The 15,560-nt window shown below is 36.7% G+C and overlaps 2 protein-coding genes across 2 annotated transcripts; one reads left to right on the top strand and one right to left on the bottom strand.

Moving 5' to 3' along the window:
• Positions 1 to 8,496: 8,496 nt before the first annotated feature.
• On the bottom strand, positions 8,497 to 11,198 carry LOC129750916 (mitochondrial import inner membrane translocase subunit TIM50-C-like). Its single transcript, XM_055746112.1, has 3 exons — positions 10,844 to 11,198; positions 10,586 to 10,787; positions 8,497 to 9,558 (listed from the first exon to the last, which is right to left on the bottom strand). Exons 1-3 carry the CDS (start codon positions 11,043 to 11,045, stop codon positions 8,709 to 8,711), a joined length of 1,254 nt encoding a protein of 417 aa, XP_055602087.1. The 5' UTR covers positions 11,046 to 11,198; the 3' UTR covers positions 8,497 to 8,708.
• A 1,020-nt stretch (positions 11,199 to 12,218) lies between these two features.
• LOC129750914 (CAP-Gly domain-containing linker protein 1) lies at positions 12,219 to 14,682 on the top strand. The gene is made up of 2 exons (XM_055746110.1): positions 12,219 to 13,158; positions 13,225 to 14,682. The coding sequence occupies exons 1-2, from the start codon at positions 12,308 to 12,310 to the stop codon at positions 14,570 to 14,572; spliced, it is 2,199 nt and encodes a 732-aa protein (XP_055602085.1). The 5' UTR covers positions 12,219 to 12,307; the 3' UTR covers positions 14,573 to 14,682.
• Positions 14,683 to 15,560: the final 878 nt, after the last annotated feature.

Below are 15,560 nucleotides of genomic sequence, written 5' to 3' on the forward strand. Positions count from 1 at the left end.
AGAAGACTTTGCCCTCGTACGAAGTGTAACCTGTATATGACGCTTATTAGACCGGTTGTTCTCTACGGGCACGAGACATGGATATTGCTCGAGGAGGACCTGCGTACACTCGGAGTATTCGAGCGACGAGTGTTAAGAACCATCTTTGGCGGCGTACAGGAGAACGGAGTGTGGAGGCGAAGGATGAACCACGAGCTCGCGCGACTCTACGGCGAACCCAGTATCCAGAAGGTGGTGAAAGCTGGCCGGATACGCTGGGCTGGACATGTTGCGAGAATGCCGGACGACTGTCCTGCAAAACAGGTGTTCGCTACGAATCCGGTAGGAACAAGACGAGCGGGGGCGCAACGAGCGAGGTGGTTAGACCAAGTGGAGCGTGATCTGGCGAACGTGGGGTGCCCGAGAAATTGGAGAACGGTTGCTATGAACCGAGTGAATTTTAGGAATTATGTTCGTCAAGTTATGTCGTGAGACGGAATACTATGTAAATAAAAAATAAAAATAAAAATGGTTTGCGTAATTCTCAATTTTTGTTGTTTAAGTCAAGATCAATTTGCTTTCGTTCATGAAGAGATAAAAAAAACTGAGGCAAAAAAACAGATCCCAGCTTGGGTCCAAACTGGCGGCTGCAAACAACAATAAAGTGAAACGACGCAATCGGTTCAGCTCAATTTCACATCTTTGATAAAGTCAAAAGCGAGAGACGAAGAAGTAAAGAAAAAAAATGTTCCAAATAATTGCCAAAATAGTTCCGGCCATCCAGCAGAGCTACAGTGGCTTGGTATGGTACTGAATAAACACAATCAACCTAAGTTCGATTGTGTAATCCGGAGATAGATGTTGAGTTTTTTAGTTAATTTCTTATCCGGTTTCGCAACGAAATTTCCCGCTGTTAACTCTTAAGATGACGACGAAAGGAAAAATTGTCTTTTTCGGTTTCAGTTTGTTTCAAAACAATTCATCAGAATTGAACAAACGAGGCCCCAACAACAAATGGTTAGTTGCCACACGTTTTAAGAATAGTTTTTCAATCTGTTCGATAACTCAACAGAAATCTCACAAAAAAGGCACTTATCTTAAAGTTTTTTGGATTGTCGGCTGATAATCGATTTCTGTTATTAGTAAACCTCTCAATATTAATGACTTTGGCGATTGATCCCCATTCTTTTTGCTTTCAAAGCCGCAAAAACATGGAGGTAGATGCTCTATCAGCAAATCATTCGCGAAAATTTCGCCTTAGGTCTACACACTCTGTGAAACAGTTTATTTTTTCAGCCGTGGATTTCAGAGGTTGTACTATCTCACAAAGTTGTTGCCGTTTGCTGTCATTATTGAAAGATGAGTTGGTTTTTTTCCTCTTCTCAAATTTCGTCATAGACGACGGCACGTGCTTCAGAAAATAGCAATTTAATTTCAGGCCCTGCTGCATCGATGAAGCTATTAAGAGATCTCCAAGCTGCGAAAAGGTACCACTTAGATAATAGGTACATGACATAAGCAATACCAGAAAGTTATCCAACGTATTGGTAAAAAGCTATTCCAAAAGGAGTTCTCCTCACTAAATAAAAGGAAACAGATTGGACTTAGTCGTTCTTAATAGACTTAAGAAAATCCACAATTATTTTTTTTCAAATACTGTGTAGATATCATCATTTATCAAAGATTAAAAAAAAAAAACTCCAGATAACATTTTTAATTAGGCTTTTCCTAAATTATGCATTTCGAATTGTATGATCACTGGCGGGGCTAAGCAGAACAAGTTCTACCTTGAAAATGGTTGCTACTTCGAGATTGATCGAGTCCATCAATTTTGTACAAGGGCCAAAAGAATGGGACTTGGGAACAGTTTATTAACAATGCACAAAACTCATGCTCTCTATTTGAATAAAAAAATCAATAGCGACGCCGGCCACGTCCTATTAGTCAATTGGGGAAATAGAGAAGGGATGATAGTGATAGTATGATACTTTTTAGGTTCAATCAACACACTTTTGTCCCTATACAATTCAAAGACTAGTTTTGAAAAATTCAGAAACAAAGGCAAGTCATCATCACCAACTATAGAAATCGTCTATACGTCTGCAAATCTATACTCATACATCCAAGGGAAGGATTGTGTTACTAGGGTAGAGGTTATTCTTCACACCTTCTATGCTTCTAGATATTCCCTAAGGAACACCTACTTATATCTATGAGGCAGTAGACTGAGTCGATTTGAGGTCATTTTTGAATTTCTCAAACACTGGGGTTTAAAAAGCTTGAAAAAAAAGGTTCAAAACTTATCCATAATTTTTTGCAGAATGTTTAAGAAACGTTTACATGAGTGAATTCGGACTTTTAGGTTTGGGAAAATTGAATAATTAGTACTGGAAAATCAACATCTTTTTTGTATCTTCTGTTAAACAGAGCTTATGGTTTTTGTGCCAATTTAAAAATTATGTAAAGGAAATTTTCCGCTGAACAACTTTGTTGAAGACTATAACTTCGTTTCTTACTAGGCAAAAAAGTTAATAACTTAAAAAAATGAACAAAAACGACAAACATGGTAAAGACGACAAAAATTTTTAAAAGAAAAAAAAATAACAGGAATGACATAAAGGACTAGATTTATCATTTCATAAAATAAACAAGAATGATAATGACGAAAAAAATGAAGAAAGAAGCCAGAAAGCAAGAATGACAAAAAAAAAAACAACGACGACACAAATGGCAAGGAAAAAAAATGACTAGGAAGACAAAAATGAAAAGAAAACCAAATAATTAAGAAAAAGATAAAAAACAAAAATGAACTATCGAAATGAAAAACATGACTTTGGTGAAAAACTAACAAGAACTACGAAAATGAAAATAAAACTACAAACATAAACAAATTTGAAAAATTTAACAAATTTAAAATTGAAAATATGACATGAATTAAAAATGACAAAAAAAAATTATCAAAATTTAAAAAAAAAATAAAAGAAATCAATTTATCTGACAAAAAAACAATAATTACAAAAAACGATCCAAATGGCAATAAAAAAACAAAATTCCCAAAAACACGCAAATGACATAAGTGATATAAATGACAAAATGAAATAAATGAAAAAAGAAACGGAATGACAAAAAAAAACGATGAAAATTATATAAACCAGAGGTGAGCAACCCGCGGCCCGCGGGCCGCATGTGGTCTGCGAGACCCTTTTGTGCGGCCCGCGTAGCTTTTTTCAAATCTGTATTCCTTTTTTTAAAACAATGAATTGTTAGGAAAATTTAAATGCTTTGATCAAAATATGCTCTTATCTGCATTTGCCCACAATCATTGAAATTGTTTTCTTTTTCTGGCTTTTAAGCATCTATTATGTTCTGTTCAAGGCACAAATGCAATAATTTTTATTGGCATGACGTAATTTTGGGTTTCTTTTTAAATCAGGATACATTTTTCCTAATTATTTAACTCCTACCACCTTGGAAGGCAAAATCCATTTAATCGAGGAAGAGCAGCTAAAGCTACACATGATGAAAGGAATTTCGAAGTCCGTTAGTGAAGTGATTGTTTTCGTCTCAAGCAAAAATAAAGTTGAATGATAAAAAATATGCTCAGCAGATAATTTTCTATCTAATTCGGTAAAAAGGCTTGTTCTGTTAGCATTTAAATACTGGCAAAAAAATTCAAACCAAAACCTTGGGAAATATTATTTATTTCTGAATAATGTCGAAAAAACGAAAGTTTAATAATAAAGCCTGGTGTGAACGATTTTAGATTTTATATTAACATGATTCAGCCCGCATTAAAGTTACCGACAAAAATTATTATTTCTCGATAAAAACAATAGATATCTGAAATTCTGTGATTTAACCCAAAAGTTATGTGACGATTATCTGTGATGCTTTTTTTCAGAAATTTGATAGAAAATTTATAACAAACATCGATAAATTGAGTTGTTTCACTCATAATATAGCTTTTGAAATCCTATCCCAATGCACAGTGGTGCAGAACATCAATCTAGCTGTACGAAATTAATAGCGCCCAGTGATGAAGAGATAGACAATCGGTGTCTTCAGCAACATTGTTCAATTTTACATGGAGCATATTCTAGCATCAAAATTTTTGCAGAGGGGTCCACCGATAGCGAGATAAAAATGCTATCTTTTTTATTTTTCAAATTAGGACTTTGATGTCTTCGACAAAGTTGGATCAATGCAATGATCCAATACAGAACTTCGTTTTAAAAAACGAATCGTTTGTTGGAAAAAAAATCTAGGCTTTGAGGACAAGTTTTAATTATGGAAAAACAAAACACAGAAAGTCAATTAGCAATTCAACGTCCAACGCCAAGAAGACGGTGATTGACTATTGAAAAATTGAGAGATCGTTAAGGTTTTATTAATGACACTTTACCATCCTTGTGGCATTCGTGTTGAGAGATAGTAAAAATGACTAAGATTTAGTGATGTACCTTTTCAATATCGGGTATTGAAAAAGTCGTGTTGATTTTCTGTTTTTAAACTCGTAAATTCGGTTAATCTTTCTTTTTTCAGATTTGTTTTCGTCAAAAATTTGTAGTTATAAAAACTGACGTGAAGATCTGCTAATTATAAAAAAAAGTTATTTTAAGTGTGGCCCGCCGACAAGATTTCAAATTTAAATTGGTCCGTTGGTTCAAAAGGTTGCTCACCCCTGATATAAACGACAAAAGTGGCAAAAAAATAAAGACAAGCAAATATATAAAAAAAATGTAAAAGCGACAAAAATAAAAAAAATAACGAAATTTTAAAATTTACAAAAACAAACAATAATTTCAAAAATAGCAAGAACAAAAAAAATTACAAAAATGAAAAAAAATGACTAAGATGACAAAAATAAAAAGTTGGTATGCCAAAACGAGAAAACGAAGAAAACTGCCAAAAATTAGATAAATAGATGACATAAATTATAAAACGTTGTTGAAATTACTTAAGTAAAAGAGAGACAAAAACGACAAAAAGAAAAAAATACATTTATGACCCAATACTAAAATGATGAAAATAACAAAAATGATCAAATTGGTAAAACTGACAGTAATGAAAAAAATTAAAAAAAATTAAAACGATTACATGAACGATGTCCCATCTAACATGAAATCGTAATAGAAATGATAATCCAAATCAAAACAAATATCAAAACAAAAAGTTGAATCGAATAGCAGTTTAGTCAATTCGTAAATACGTCTCTAAAAAGTTGAGAATAGTCTAATTAAACATTTACGATTTGAGTGAACTGATTTACGGTAAATGGGCGGTCCTTCAATTGACGCTCTATCCGGTCTCCTCCTTTGACCGGTTCGTAAAAGGAGAATCTCACCTATAGAGCTATAGCGTGGATCATATCAATTGAAGAGTTGGCATCGTGGTAAGATATCGGACAGCCTGGAGTTCAAATCTCGGTCGGGGAATTTTTTTCGTTTATTTTGCTTTTTGTGGGAAAATCGAATCGATGGAATCTTGTCATTGTAGATATATCGTCTCCACTTTTGTAGCTACAGTAGTTTTTCGATTTTATCACTGATCGATTTTCCAATACTCTCTAAACTCACGCTCGATTTGATCAAGAATTTATTGTTTCGATTTTATCACGTTGTTTTTGGAAATCATTCAGAAATCATTTGCCGTTTTTCTATTTTAGTTTCAAGTTTCGCCAAAGCCACGGTTTAACCATTATCACGGTGAATTAAGCGTGATAAAATCGAAAAACTACTGTATATGCTATTTTGGAAAGATTAATACAATATTTTCATCTGGCATATTTGTTTGAATAATTCTGTTGTTCCTGTGTTATACCTTCATAAATGTTTGCTGGGGTAAGGGTCAAAAATGACATTACTGGAAAAAGACAAAGATGGCAGTTATAAAAAAAAATGATAAAAACTAAATAAGCGACTTCGATGACAAATACGCAGCCAAAAAATGTTTGAGTACAATAAAATTTTCCTTTGTTTAGTAGCCAATCAAAGAGAAATTTATTTAATTCTGGGTCAAATAAAAATTCCTTTGTTTCTAATCGGCTTTCCTATACATCAAGGAATTTTTCGACCTTGAAATTAAAACAAATTCTTTGATTCAAAGTTTTTTGTTAGTTCAAAGAATGAATCCTTTGTTATTAATTTTTTTTTTTCTTTAGAATCAAACTCATAATACATTGTTTCAAATAAAAAGGAGTTTGTTTCCATACAATGTTTTTTTGAATCAAAATCAATAAATAACATAAAGACAACATAACAACATAAAAAACAAAGTTACGTGAGTGAAAAAAATGACAAAAACGAAAAAATTACATAAAAGTTGTGAGTAAAAAAAATGACATAGAAAATGTCTAAATTAACAAGAAAATGAAATCCTACAAATTACAAAAACTACATCTATGACAATGTGGCCAACAAATACAAAAATGCAAAATAAATCACGAAAATGACAAGCATGACGAAAATGACTTAAATGATATCAATGAGGAAAATGAAAAAAGGAAAAAAAAAGCAAAAACGATGAAAATCACAAAACTTTCAAAAGTCTGAAATTACAAAAAAAAAATGGTAAAAAGGTAAAAAATGAGCGAAAATTCCACATTACGAAATAATGACAAAAATTATTGAGCCAAACTGTTTAAAATTACAAAGAAATACCTCACGTCCTATAATACTGATGGACAAAAGTATTCGACTCATAGCATTTATTTTAATTTACAATAACTTTAAAAAGCTTGTAATATTTGCATATTTTTTATGTGAATAGATTTAGGTAAATGTTCAGTATCTAAGGGCATAAAATTTCCTATTCCTCCCATAAGAAGAAGAGAATTTGTTAAAACACAACACTAAGAGTGTCAAATACTTATGTCCATCAGTGTAAACGCAAAAATTTCGCAAATTGAAAAACGACAAAAAATGTTATTTAGGGACACAATTTTAAAAAAATGATAAATGATAAAAATTAACAAAACTTTAAGATTGTTACCTCTTTAAGTTTTATTAATTTTTATCAACGACAAAAAAGAGTTGATTGCACAAAACCGAAAAATGCTAAGAAATACAGAAATGTCTGGGAACAACAATTTTATATTTTAAATCCGTATTCAGAAACAATTCATACTTAATTCAAAATTTGTACTCTCTGTTGTAGTAGGTATTTGAAATCTTTAAATTTATCGTTAAAAAAAACCTCAACACCTGACATTGCCACCTGACATCATTCCAAGCGTTAATCAAATAGAAATTTCTCGACAATACATTTTAATTTTGTTTATGTAATAGACAGCAGAAAAATTTCACAACCAATCAGCACGTCGTCTCTTTGCCACCAATGACAATTTATGGATCATTATTCGTGAATGATGTGATGAGCAGCAGCATCTTTGTCTTTTGTCCATATTGGAATTTCGGAAAACAACCGAAAGAAAGTGCCAATAGCGGCTACACAATGCCGGATGCGTAAATTTATAAATCAAATAATTGCTACTGTTCCCGCGTGGCGGCAGCTGGACCTTCCATTGATGACCAGAAGAGGCCGGTCGAAATCGAAAGCAAAAATATAAAAATAACACAGCGTCCAGCCGGTGGGTACATTTGCGTTGTTGCTGTTGAAGTTAAGCGAAATGGGCTTATTTATTTATCTTGTCGTCTGCGCGTTTTTCCTCGAAAAATTGACGAGGTATGATGGTTTACGATTATTGCCAATGTCTGATTATGCCAATCGGACGGATGTGTGAGACTTACCCCAATAGATAAATCTCCCGCGTCCATAGTTGATTTCGCGTTTCACGGGTACATTTTTTCAATTCTTTTGTCTAGGGATGAATAAACCCATTGGGCTTAAAATCCCGGAAAAAAATCTTTTGTCTTGAACGAGTTCTATGATTATTTTACTCTAACATAACTAAATTTTTGAGTTACCTGATTAAATTAAACGGAAATCAAATAATTGGAACATTACAGCCGTGTGGCAACTATTGGCATTCCTTGTTACTTAACGGTTTTTTTTTTCTTAAATTTACGCAATGCAATATTTATTATGCAATCCTAATGAGATTTTTCACAGCTTCTACGGTTTCAGCGATGAACGGGCTGAATGAACGAGATTAAAGGCCTGTCTGTCTGTCTACCTACCTATCTGAAGCACATATGGTCTTGTCTTGATTGATTTGTTTCTCAGTTCACTTACCGCGTGTGGGCAATTTCGGCAAACGATGTGTGTTCGCTCATCAGAAAGCTATGCAAGTTGCGCAACATAAAAGTAGGATTTCCCATTGAAACACTCCCTATAGCAGCTGTTATTTTCAAAAACGAAATATAATTTAGATTGGTCTCTAGACGTTAGGCTGAAGATGATTTTCGCAACTAAAACTAGGTTGAGATTCAAACTCTTGGTACAAATCAACATTTCTACAAAGCTAACCGAGCTTTATTAAATCCCTGACGACTTAGGTCAAACAAATCGAATCAAAAGCAGTAATCAAAGGATTTCTCTTAAGTATTCAAATAGTCATTTTGTTCAAGTTTTTCTTTGTTTTTGACTCATTTTATTCCCACTTTCACAACCAGGCAAACAGTATGGAATCAATCGATGCCCAAGATAGTTGCAAGAGTGACAACGAAATTCTTTTGTTCATGGAACGTTGATGATAATCGAAACAAATAAAAAAGAAAAGCGAAACAAAAAAAAAACTGCTATATCCTATCAATATGAACGCGAGAAATTCAGCGACCTCCGCCCAGAAAACTTGGTCGCCACTTCTGAACCGCGGGTTTCGCTTTGTGTTTTTCCTCCTGCTCTTTTTCGGCCATCTGCTCGGCCAGTAGCCGTTGGTTTTCCCGGAATTTTGCGAGCGGATTTTCGAACTGCTTGTAGTAGGTCATAACCTCCCGGACGTCCTCCACCTCGCTGCTAGCGATCGTCATCAGGAAGGACATTAAATCGAACAGGGTGGTGTCGTCATCGTTTCCACTCCAGCGCGGAATATTTAGGGTATTCTCCGGATGAAGTTTCGTCGAGTTAGGGTCCCAATCAACGACGATAACCTTGTTTAAATCACGATTCAAATTATCCAGATTTTTCACGTGATGCCCATCGACAAAGTGGGTCGCGTCTCGTACCAGCCGATACATTATATAACCGTGGGGATCCAAGGCATCCAGAATGGGGAAAACGGTCATACCCTGATCGGCAGTGAAGATTACAATCTCAAAATGGCGTGCCAATGACTCTAGGAATTTGTCGATACCGGGACGTTTCTTGAACCGCCACCCGGTCTGGTATGTCCAATCCGGATGCACCAGGACGTCCTTCATTTCCAGCACCAGCGTGTAGGGTGGCTGGATGTAGGGATACTTCAGCGGATCTGGCAGTAGCTTCTCGCGTGACGGCTCCTGAATCATCTTCTGGTAGTAGGTCATTGATTTCCACAGCCGCTTGAAATACTGCTGGAACGTGGGCAGGTGAATGAATTCGTCCTCGATGATGTTGCCCTCGTGATCGCGATCCGGTGCTCCGAAGATGTACACGATGTACACCGAGAGGGCCGTCATCGAGGCCCCGAAGACGACGAATCTAAAATGATTGCAGAAATTATTAAAATTGATAAACTGACTACATTTATAAGTGTGAAAGCACATTCAACGAATTTTACTTTTTGGTTCGAAAAAAATATCTGATCAACTGGCGGCGCAAGTGGAATTAGAATGAGTTGGGCCGACGGCTTCATTCGATTATTCCAAAGGCTTTACCAGAGGCTTTGGTTCAAAAGATTCGACTTGAAAAAAGATTTTATTCGGACATTTTCATTGACCGCGTTACTCAATCGTTTTGATATTGCTGGCAGTAAAAAGCATATTGTTTGGTCCCTCTTGCCTCCAGATAGAAATTGAGAGACTACCTCCGGGCCCAAGAATGACCACCCAGCACCCCAATAAGTGATATATTAGCTGGGATAGACAAAGATCACATGCTCGAAATCTATCTTCTCATTACTTTTATTATACCTTTTCAAAACAGTAACATGTAATTACAAAAATCAGACTTTGACTCTTTGAAAACTGCGATCAAAGCCGATACAAAAATTTAGGATGAAAAATCTTAGATGCTTAAAATCTTATAAAAAATGTGTCGATTTACGTCAACTTTCAATCCTTTTTCTTTTAATTTTTTGTACTGTGACTGGAACAATTTTACAAAGTACGAAATTTACTGCTCTTTTCACATTTTCATAACCTCGAAAAAAATTAAAATATATATATATATAATTATGTACAACATATAGCTTCCAACTTCAACTGTTTTCAAACATAGTCTATTTTTCGAATCATGTTTTTATCGATTTTTTTTCTGACGTAAAAATTAGTTGTTGTAGCTGAATATTGTCTGAGGAACATATTCAAGTTACGTTATTAGGTATCTGAAACTGTTTTTCTACAAATCGGCTGATATTCCAAAAACTCCTAGAATAACAGTTTAAAATAATCTGGGACGGATTTAACAAAAGATAACGAAATATTGTTACGAGATACCTTTGAATCAATATTATTAAAGCTAAAAACCGGATTACTTTTTTCCTATCAGTGAAGCATCAAAAACTCACCCCAGCTTCATCCGCTTCCAAGAGGATTCCTTCTCCTTTTTGTCCTCTTCCTCTTCCTTTCGCTTCTGTTCCCTCTGGGCCTGCTCGGCGGCATCATTGCCATCGATTGCCGCCGTTTGGGGAAACAGCTTCGAGAGCAGCTGAGGTGCCTGGGCAGCCCCGGCCACCGGTTCCTTCAGCTCACCGGTGTTTTTACATTTCCCTGAAAATTGGAATTTTTTAACAATGGAAATCGAAAAAAATTAGAAAACTTGTTACCTTCTCTGGAGAGATGCAGAAACCGGTTGGCACCGATCGACTGAAGATCCTGGGAAGCCTTCAAGACCAGAAGATTACTGCTACTGGCCAGCGCAAGCCCTCGTTTCAAGGGCAGAGCGGTCAGGGAATAAACCGTTGGGATGGTTGCGTGGTGCAGTTTGACTAGGCGATGCGATACTTTTAACAGATTCCGGTGGAACATTTTGTTGCCGGTCGGATTATGAACCTCGGGAATCGGTAATTTCCTTCAATTTGGATCTTTAAACTCGAGGCGCAGCACCGCGCGAGCTTTTACACAACTTTTCGGCCCATCTGCTTTTGTTGTTTTTTTTTCTTCACTTTCTGATGACAGATTTGCGCAACTGCACTGAACAAAAATCGCTTGGTAGAAATTGAATGTTTTTTCTTTTCTAATTTCGTTCACTTTGTATTTGTAATTGTTGATTTATTGACCCACGAAAACCTTTTAGCACAGGCCTTTTTATCAGGTCAAGAAAATTATAAGTACATTCGAAAAAAAGTATTACATTTCTGAGCAAATGTTATAAAATGAACTGAACGTTTAACATTTCAAACAAGGTATTTGATGAAAATGAAGATTTTTATGAAAAAAAATATTTGTTATTTTATAACTATACATTATATAGTGCCTGAATATCATCCGCGCTTGGTGGTCTAGCTACTGGATCTCAAATAAGGAACTGTCATCAAAGGGCACTAGAAATCGAGATTTTGGAACGTAAGTGTCGGGATGAATAAACCAACTTGGTTTAAAATTCCTGAGAAAAAAGGAATAAAAAAAAGGAACGTAAGTGGAGATGGATCGGGCACACGCTACGAACAGATAAGACCCAGAAACTCTGGGCGACGAAGCCTAGCCGCCGAAATACGAACTGTCGACGAGAGTCTTGACTGGGACCAAGTGAAGACGCTTGCTCCGGATCATCAACAGTGGAGGTCTTTTACTACGGCCCTATACACCGGAGAATCGGCGCAGGAACATTAAGTAACTAAGTTAAGTACAGCTGCATCGGACATGGTTATTCATCATGCCAATCTGCCGCAGCTAAATAGAAAAAAATAGTGAATCACACAAAAAAAAGTTAAAACAATAATAAAATTTAAAAAATATAGTGTAGTTTATTGAAGTAGTAGCTAAATATTATTTGTCATTGAATCTGATACACGATCGGTAAAATTCAAATTTATTAGAAAAAGTCAAAAGTAACTTTAAAGGCAGATGTTATCCGGAATTATATAAGGATTTTGTTCTAGTGTTCAAAATTCAAAGGCGGGATTTAGCGTGGGCGGGGAAATCTTCTACAAATCGTAACGCCGGATAACGTCAACACAAAAATCGTTGTTTTGGTCAAAAATGAGTGTTGTTTCATCACTTCGGCAAAATTTTGTGGTAAAGTCTACTTTTTACGTTAACTTTCAGTTAAAGTTGGTGTTAGCGATGTGATGAGTGATTCAGATGATACGGATATTTTGCTTTTGATACCGCCGGATTTTTTCAACCTAGAAACATCAGCTGGAACTCCATTTCCAAACTCAGAGTTTTCCGGAGCTCTTGGTCCCTATCAAAGGGGCCAACCGAGAACGTTAGAGATCTTCGACAGTCGGGACTCGTTCTCCTTCAATGATTCTTTAGGAATAAACTCGTACAGAAGTACTCTACAAACAATGAGCGGAAAGAGCCATGAATACCGTCCATCCGGACCTACCGGATTTAGTCATCAGTCTTGCCCGGGAGGCGATTATTTTTATTCAACTCCCAATAAGCCACAACATATAACAAGCACTGCCCATCCCCGGAACGAACTGCTCAACGAAATCGATCAATTTCTACAAGTGGACAAAACTCCTGCAAATGGACCGAAAAGTCCTCAACACTCATTGATCGACATGAACAATGTTTCCGTACACGATTACCCATCGCTTACGGCCAGCGATTTCAACAGTTTAAACCGGGGGGTGCCCCAGAAGCCGCCTCGCCATGCGTCAGATCAACCACTTTCAATCGGTTCCGGCAGCAGTTCCGCTTTCTTGCGTCCACCCGGGGTTGGCATTCAAGAACGACAGCAACAGCTTCGTGCTCCTCTACTTAGCTTGAGCGAAATCTGGAATGCAAACGCGGTCAATCAGGACTCATCCAAGGTGCAGGAAGAACGACTTCGGCGTCAACACTGCGAACGTAACATCCATTTGCTGCAGGCACGTTTGCTCGAGTACGAACAAAAGATAGCCGTGGCCATCGACGTTGACAAGGAGAAGGAAGCCATTATTCTACGACTGGAGAAAGAATCGCTTCGGTAAAAAGCAAAGCAATGAAAATTAATAATAACATTTTTAACCCTCTAATCTAATATTTTTTTCAGATTGAACCGAAAAATCCACGAAATGGAAACCAAAGCTAACGAGGAGCACGAAAAGCTACTGCAGGAAAATCTGGAAATCAAAAACAAAAATCTATTTCACGAAAAAGAACTGGCCGAAACCATTACTCTGGTTCGGAAGCTGCAGGATAAAAATGAAACCCTCGAATCAAAAGTGGAACATTTGACCACCGCCAATCGAGACGTTTCCGAAGTGCACAAAAATCAAATGCGGGACCTGGAGGTTCGATTCACAAACAGCAGGGAAAGCGAAAGGGCCTTAAAGGATCAGCTCGCCAAATTGAGGAAAAGCTTCGACGCTGTAAAGGAACAACTTGAAGGCGAACGTAAAAAATGTGAAGATTTCAACAAGCTTCGAGCAGAATATGCTTCACTGAAAGTAAAGACTGATAATTTGAGTAGAAAATTAACTGAAGCTAATTCACAAAATGAATCTTATCGGAAACAAAACGATGATTTAAAGAATCAAATTGAAAATTCCTCAGAAGAGAAAAATAATTTGCTGAAAGAGTTGGACGTTCAGCGATTATCTCTGAAAAAGTACTACCAGTCACAGTTGGAGGACGTCGTCGCCGATAAGCTGAAAGAATTTCAGAAGCAACTCTGCTCCGTGGAGGAGCAGCTTAAATCGGAGGCTAGGAAGAAAGAACGCACGTTGGCAGAACGTGCAATAAAACAGATCGAATTGATCAATCAAACAAACGAACAGGAAATCAAATTGCTTAACGAAAAGTACAACGAACAGGAAGCGCTCTATCGATTGCAGCTTACTAACTCTACCAAAACTATTTTCGAACTAGAGGAAAAACTGGCCGCTTATCAAAATCGGAGAGCCGACATCGCGGAAAAACTCCACTCCATAATGGAAGTCCAGTGGCAGAAAGCCCTCGAAGTATTAACCTCACCCGCTGTCAAAGATAACGAAACTCCACAGCCCATAAACCGCTTCAATCGGCTTTCCGTAGACCATCTGGACAAGGATCAGCTAGACGGAGTCCGCAGTTTGAAAAGCGTTGCCGAAAATGAAACTTTCCAGACTCCTGTCTCCAGTAGAAGGCAACAATTCAACAACAACCTTTCGGATCCCAAAAGTGGTTTTCCGCGGGATCTACTGCACAACTACATCGAGCTGCTGCTGGAAAAATCACCCAGCGATTTGAAGGACCTCGAATCGGTTCTAACCGGTTGTAAGAAAAACACTAAGGACCGTAGTACCGGTCTGGAGGATCGGCAACGGAACTTTTCGACCACCGTTGGGTCCGGGTCGGTCTCACAGTTGGGTCAAGTGAACAAAACGACGTTGGGGAAAACGCCGAAGCCTTGGAAGTGAGGCGAATGATTGTAGAGCTTAGTCATGTAAGTATATTTATTTTTTGATAGCTTTAAGAAATCTACCACTTCTATGATAAGTAGATTGTGTTTTCACAATAAAGTATGCGCACTTCATATTAAACTTGGATAGAAGTTTAGTAACAGATGACAGACCATGATCCCATTCACATTTATGGGATTAAATTAATAGTTCAACTTTTATCTGAACGCTCGTTATTTTATTCATTGTATTTTATTTTCAAATTTAAGAAGTTCTACAAGGCCTTTTACTTTTAGGTTTATGTGATATTTTGTATATTACCGGGCAGTACATTATTACAGATGAATGAATTCCAACTGAATAATTGTCAATTGTACTTAACAGTAATTGTGGTAAAATTGGTGGGAGAGTTAAAACGATGGACGAAGAAGGTATGCACCGCCTAATGAGCCGTATTAGGGGCCTTTCCACGTGGACAACTTTGGGAGGGGGGGGAGGTTTATGAAAATGTCCACGCTTGTCCACGTGGACGTACTTACATCCAAAATATTTTCTAAAGGTGAATCAATATTAAGATGTTTAAATAAAATTCTTAAAATTGCAAGGCTTCCCAGTTAAAGTTTTAACAAAGAAGGAAAGGATTTGCCAAATGTCCACGCTTGTCCACGGGTGGGGTGAAGGGGGTCAAAAATCTCATTTTTCTGTCCATGTGGTATCTGAACGGCCCCTTACAGGAAAAATATGAGAATTCCTTCAAAACCGTGACGAATTATTTTATCCGTATTTTTTCCTAAAAGTATGAAGAAAACGCTACATTTGTATTAAAAAAAGATCTCGAATTCAATAATTAATTACTGAAATGTTTTTGCATTAAACCAAACATAACATTACGATGGGAATGAAAGGGTTCAAGCCTCAATGCGTGCTTACGCGTTACGCCAAAAAAAGAGTTCATGTTATTTACCGTTACACATCCACAGAAAATGTAACCGCGGTTATCAAACCG

This window comes from Uranotaenia lowii, chromosome 3 (assembly GCF_029784155.1).
Source record: "Uranotaenia lowii strain MFRU-FL chromosome 3, ASM2978415v1, whole genome shotgun sequence".
In the NCBI taxonomy this organism is placed as follows: domain Eukaryota; kingdom Metazoa; phylum Arthropoda; class Insecta; order Diptera; family Culicidae; genus Uranotaenia; species Uranotaenia lowii.

Excerpts from the sequence above, each read along its gene's own strand:
- LOC129750916 (XM_055746112.1), bottom strand. The coding sequence starts at position 11,045 with ATGTTCCACCGGAATCTGTTAAAAGTATCGCATCGCCTAGTCAAACTG. Across the intron at positions 10,788-10,843 it reads TCTGCATCTCTCCAGAGAAG|GGAAATGTAAAAACACCGGT; the intron begins GTAACAAGTTTT and ends TCCAATTTTCAG. Across the intron at positions 9,559-10,585 it reads TGGAAGCGGATGAAGCTGGG|ATTCGTCGTCTTCGGGGCCT; the intron begins GTGAGTTTTTGA and ends CAATCATTTTAG.
- LOC129750914 (XM_055746110.1), top strand. The coding sequence starts at position 12,308 with ATGAGTGATTCAGATGATACGGATATTTTGCTTTTGATACCGCCGGAT. Across the intron at positions 13,159-13,224 it reads CTGGAGAAAGAATCGCTTCG|ATTGAACCGAAAAATCCACG; the intron begins GTAAAAAGCAAA and ends TATTTTTTTCAG.